General features: G+C 35.5%; 1 protein-coding gene across 11 annotated transcripts in view; it reads left to right on the top strand.

The window, feature by feature from the left end:
* Window positions 1-825, top strand: part of LOC107643161 (protein PLANT CADMIUM RESISTANCE 10) — a 32,230-nt gene extending 31,405 nt beyond the window's left edge. For 7 of the 11 annotated variants that reach the window (XM_021123210.1, XM_021123212.1, XM_021123211.1 and 4 more), the window contains one exon: window positions 309-824. In XM_021123210.1, coding sequence (XP_020978869.1) covers window positions 309-479 — 171 coding nt within the window. In that variant the 3' untranslated portion in view covers window positions 480-824. Of the gene's footprint in view, window positions 1-308 lie in introns of all 11 variants that reach the window. The other 4 variants (XM_021123213.1, XM_021123214.1, XM_021123221.1 and 1 more) reach the window with 2 other exon arrangements.

The raw sequence follows: 5,180 nt of genomic DNA, 5'->3' as shown, positions 1-5,180 counted from the left end.
CAAACAGCAAGTATCAAGTACTTCCAAGTGCCGGTGAATTCAACAATTAACTAAACTTAAAGCGTAATAAATGCAAAAGGGTGTAGCATACTTCTATGACTTGGTTGAAAAACTTCCGGTGTAGATTCAGGGGTGTTTGTATTAAATTGCTTTGCGTACCTTGAAACACTTGGATAGGCATCTTCATCTGAAGCATATTCCTTATAACTGTTTGTTCTGTCATAATCTATCATGTATTTTTATTATCTTTATAAGAATTGCTGAATCTAAAATTTCTTTGCTATAATGTATTCTTTCATTTTATGAAGGAAGCACCCTGTGGGGATTTTGTTACCCATTTTTTCTGTCATTTGTGCGCCATCTGTCAAGAGTACCGTGAGATTCGCGAAAGATCTGGGGATAATGCACCGACCGACATGAAGCTTGCCGTAGTGACAGCCCCACCTATACAAACAATGCAGTCGGATTCCGAGCAGTAATGTCCCTGCCCTCCGCCCTCCTCTGTGCGATTTCAAATGTTGCAAACTCGGAACACAAGTTCATGTCTTCTTACAATAATGCATATGATCGCATTGCCACGGTTGTACTTTTTCAATTCTCTTACAGATAACTAGAAGAATAAATACCCACTTGTAAATGATATGTGAGTATGTTTAGGGCCTAGTTATGTCACCTTTTACATTTTGTTTGATCCTGCTGTTGGGATTATTCCAAATTCCAAGATGTTTAGCAAGAGAAGTATAGCTGCGTAATTAATCAAGTCTCAAATGGGTGTATCATTTGCTACTACGTAAACTCAGTTCATAGTTACACCATTTGATGAACCCCAAAAGGTCTCTTATTAACTGCATTTTAATGACAGTTAAACGAGAAAAGCAGAGGAGGCATGACACTGTAAACGACATTGTAAACCCAATATTAAAATTCAAAAGTAAATTCATAAGATAGAGGATAAAAAAACGTAATTAAACTAGCTGAAAATAAAAATTACGAAGATGTTTCAAAGTTAAAAATGCTACTTATAATCTCTTATAACCACATTTCTATATAAATTGAATGATATATTCGATTTAAAGAGGTTGGTAGTAAATCAAATGAGAATGAGTCGATTTATTAGAATTTCATGCAAATTGAATTGAGTTGATTCGATTTATGTATGCATGTTGTCTATATTGGTAAAAATTTTAAAATATTTCATTATAATATTACTAGCAGATTGTGACTCAATATGAATGGATGAATGTTCCAATGGTGCCAATGCAGATGCTGAGTCTAAAGTGGCGGTTGATGTAGAATCTGTTATATCATGAAGAGATGCCATAGGTGATGTAGAAGTGGCAGATAAATCAGGTGTAGTGTGTATGGTGTGAGGTGCAATTATGCCATGAGTATGCTCATATGAAGAAGTATATGCAGAGTTATTATAAAAGAATGCAAAAGAGTCAAAATTGGATGATTCAATTGAAGGCTGATCTATAGAAAAATCAGTGCTTGGTATTTGTTTGAATGGGAAATAGTGTTCATAAAATTTAGTGTTTCTTGAGATAAAAATTTCTTTGGATTTTAAATCAAACAAAATGGACCCTTTTGTTCCTGATTGATAACCAAGAAAAACACATTTTCTAGCTCTAGGATCTAATTTTCTTCTATTAGTACTCAAAGTGGTAGCAAAAACAAGACAACCAAACACCTTGAGATGAGTCAAATCTGGTTTATTCTTGAAAAGTGCCTCATAAGGCGTTTGATGATTCAAGAAGGTGCTTGGTTGTCTATTTATTAAATGTACTGAATGTTGCATAGCATAGTGCCAAAAACATTTTGGCAGATTAGAATGAAACAAAAGTGCTCTTGCAATATTCAGTATATGTTGATGCTTCCTCTCAACAATTCCATTTTGTTGAGGAGTTTCAACACAAGATATTTGATGTAATATTCCTTTTGAGTTATAGAAGGAGTTCATTTTAAATTCCATCCCATTATCTGTTCTAATTTGTTTCACAACTTTATGAAATTGAGTTTGCACCATTTGAACAAAATTTTCTACTAACACTCTAGTTTCGGATTTTAGTTTCATGCAATAAATCCAAGTAAACCTCGTTTTATCTTCCACAATTGTAAGAAAATATTTATGGCCAGCAGTAGATAAAAGTGAGAGTGATCCCCAAATATCTATATGTAACAAATCAAAAATATATTCTGATTGTTTATTGCCAATGGGAAAAGACAATTTCTTTTGTCTAGCCAAGTGACAAGAATCACAAACATGAGATGATGAAATGCATTCAATAAATGGAAATGTATTTTTCATGATTGACATTCTTTTGGATAGTAAATGACCTAGTCTAGCATGCCATAGAGTTCCTAAATCTTGCTGCACTGTGACATTTATAGAATGTGTGTTAACTTCTGGTGTAGTTAGTTTCCAAGGTTGAGCATCCATCACATAAAGATCACCAATGACTTTAGCTTGTCCAATCATCTTCAATGATGGGAGTACCTGTATCTCACAATCCCAAATAGCTTTCAACATAGCAAAGTAAGAGGTAACAGTAAGATCACCTTGTTTGAGTGCATAAAATTCTTCTTTTAACGCACTAACTCGAAAGACATCTCTCTGTGAGTAACGACATTTTAAATCATTCCACAAGTCTGGAGCTGAGCTAATCCACATCACGCTCTTAGCGATTTCAGGGCTGAGAGAGAGGTTGATCCAAGAGAGGAGAAAATTGTTACACCTATCCCATGCTTCAAAATTAGGATCACCTTCACCTGGTTTTAGAATGGATCCATCGAGGAATTTCACCTTATTCTTCGATCTGAGTGCTCTCCACATATCGTGCGACCACTGATAATAATTTTAAGGTGTCAATTTAAGCAGAATTAGAGCCAAACCAGGACTTTCTCCTGGATGAAGAAAATAAGGGCTAATCGGATCAGAAATTGCAGAAGAGGAACTAGATCTGCCAAGATGTGCCTGGAACGGAGAGAATTGACGTATGAAAGCGGTGAAATTCTCAAAATCTGCAGCGGAATTTGATGAAGGGCTTGCATTCGGATTAGCTAAATTATCTGCCATAGTTGGATCTTCTCGCTCTGATACCATGTAAAATGATACCAAGCTTAAAATTCAAGTGAATTACAAAAATAATTATAAGAAAATAAGAAGGTTGGTGATGTACTCTCAGGTCATTGAAATTTAAAGTAATGGAAGAAGAATTAGAAAGAAGTGAAAAGAGAGAATAATTGATTAAAAGAACCACCACAGAGTACTGAGTACCAATTACAATATATATAGCAAAAGGAAAAATAAATTACTAACTAATAGTGCTATAATTATGTCTAACAAACTAACCAACTTGATAGCTATACAAAAAATAAACTATATTATGTTACATCCCCGCAAGCTGGTATTACGTGGTTTGTGCAAATCAAGTAATCCCAGCTTGGAAAGCAAATGAGAGAATGGTCCTGGAGGAAGGGATTTAGTGAATAGATCAGCAGGTTGTTCACTGGAGACAACGTGCCTAAGATTAGAAACCCCTTCTTTGAACTTGTTTCGAGCCACATGACAATCAACCTCAACATGCTTGTTCTTTCATGAAAGACAGGATTTGAAGCAATATAGATAACAGATTTATTATCACAGAAGATATCAACCGGAAGAGGAGGAAGAATGTTGAATTCCTTTAGTAGTTTGAGTAACCAAACGAGTTCACAAGTGCCATTAGCAAGGGCGCGATATTCTGCTTCTGAGGACGACCTTGAAACTGTAGCCTGCTTCTTACTCTTCCAAGAAATAAGAGTTTGGTCAAGGAAGAAACAATAACCACTGATGGATTTTCGGGTGTCTTTACAAGCCCCCCAATCAGAATCAGTGTAACCAGATAGTGTGAAAGAATTGTTGACAGAGAAAAATAAGCCAGTTGCTGGTGATTGTTTTAGATACCGGATGATCCTATAGGCAACCTTCAAGTGGGCATCAGTTGGTGAATCCATGAACTGAGATAGGCATCCAACAGAGTAGCTGAGATCTGGTCTTGTGTTAGTAAGGTACAGAAGTCTGCCCACCAATCTACGATAGATGGTTGCATCAGGAAGAGAGGAGCCTGAAGCCTTAGACAGAGAAGTAGTGTACTCCATAGGAGTAGATGCTGGTTTTGCACCAAGCAAACCGCAGTCTTTGATCAAATCCAATGCATACTTTCTTTGATACAGTGCAATACCAGCATTGCTTCGTGCTACCTCCATCCCAATAAAGAACTTAAGAAGGCCAAGGTCTTTAATTTTGAACTTATCATCCAAAAACATCTTGACAGCTTGAATTTCACTCAAATCATCTTCAGCTAACACAAGATCATCAACATAAACAAGAATAACTGTGAAAGTTGTACCTGTGGATTTGGTAAAAAGCGAGTGATCATTTTCAGATGGAGTAAACTAGGGGTGTCCGCGGATCGGATCGGATCGGATATGGCCGAAAATTCGATCCGATCCGCACAATTTCCATCGGATCGGATCGGATATGATATCCGCACGTTTTAGTGCCGGATCCGATCCGATCCGATCTGCACATTTGCGGATCGGATTGGATCGGATATCGGATATATCCGCATAATTAAACATTCTCTTTTTAATAAGGTAATTGGAGAAATTCATATAATGTTTTTTATTTGGACAAATTGTGTAATATTAAGTTGGATTTAATTTAAAAAAAATTTTATGGAATCAGTACTTTTATTAAATTTGGCCAACACTTAACTAAAAAAAATGAATAATTTTATATTATTAAATAAAATTTTAAGCTATTAAAAATACTAATAATGATTAATTGATGATTACAAATTACAAAACCGACCTAACATTCTTCATAATTTAATTGTGTGTTTTACGTAAGATAGATATTGAACCTTTTTGCCTTCTCTAATTAGTCGGGGCTGAATCCCGCAAAGCAAAATATCTATCTATCCATTTCGTTGGTACAAAGAAACGCACAAACTGCTTATAAATCCTGAACAGTCTAGTGTTTGTTTTTAGAGATACGATAGAACAGGACTGAGATAAAGACAATAGGATGGAGACATTAAAAATTATGATTTATGTATCGTGTTTGGATACGATGGATAGGACACTAATGTAATGTCCAGTATTATGTTTGGATACATATGGACAAGACTAAAATA

Source organism: Arachis ipaensis, chromosome B05 (genome assembly GCF_000816755.2).
Source record: "Arachis ipaensis cultivar K30076 chromosome B05, Araip1.1, whole genome shotgun sequence".
Classification (NCBI taxonomy): Eukaryota; Viridiplantae; Streptophyta; class Magnoliopsida; order Fabales; family Fabaceae; genus Arachis; species Arachis ipaensis.
The sequence above is the reverse complement of the archived record's forward strand: the minus strand, read 5'-3'. Positions and strand labels throughout refer to the sequence as shown.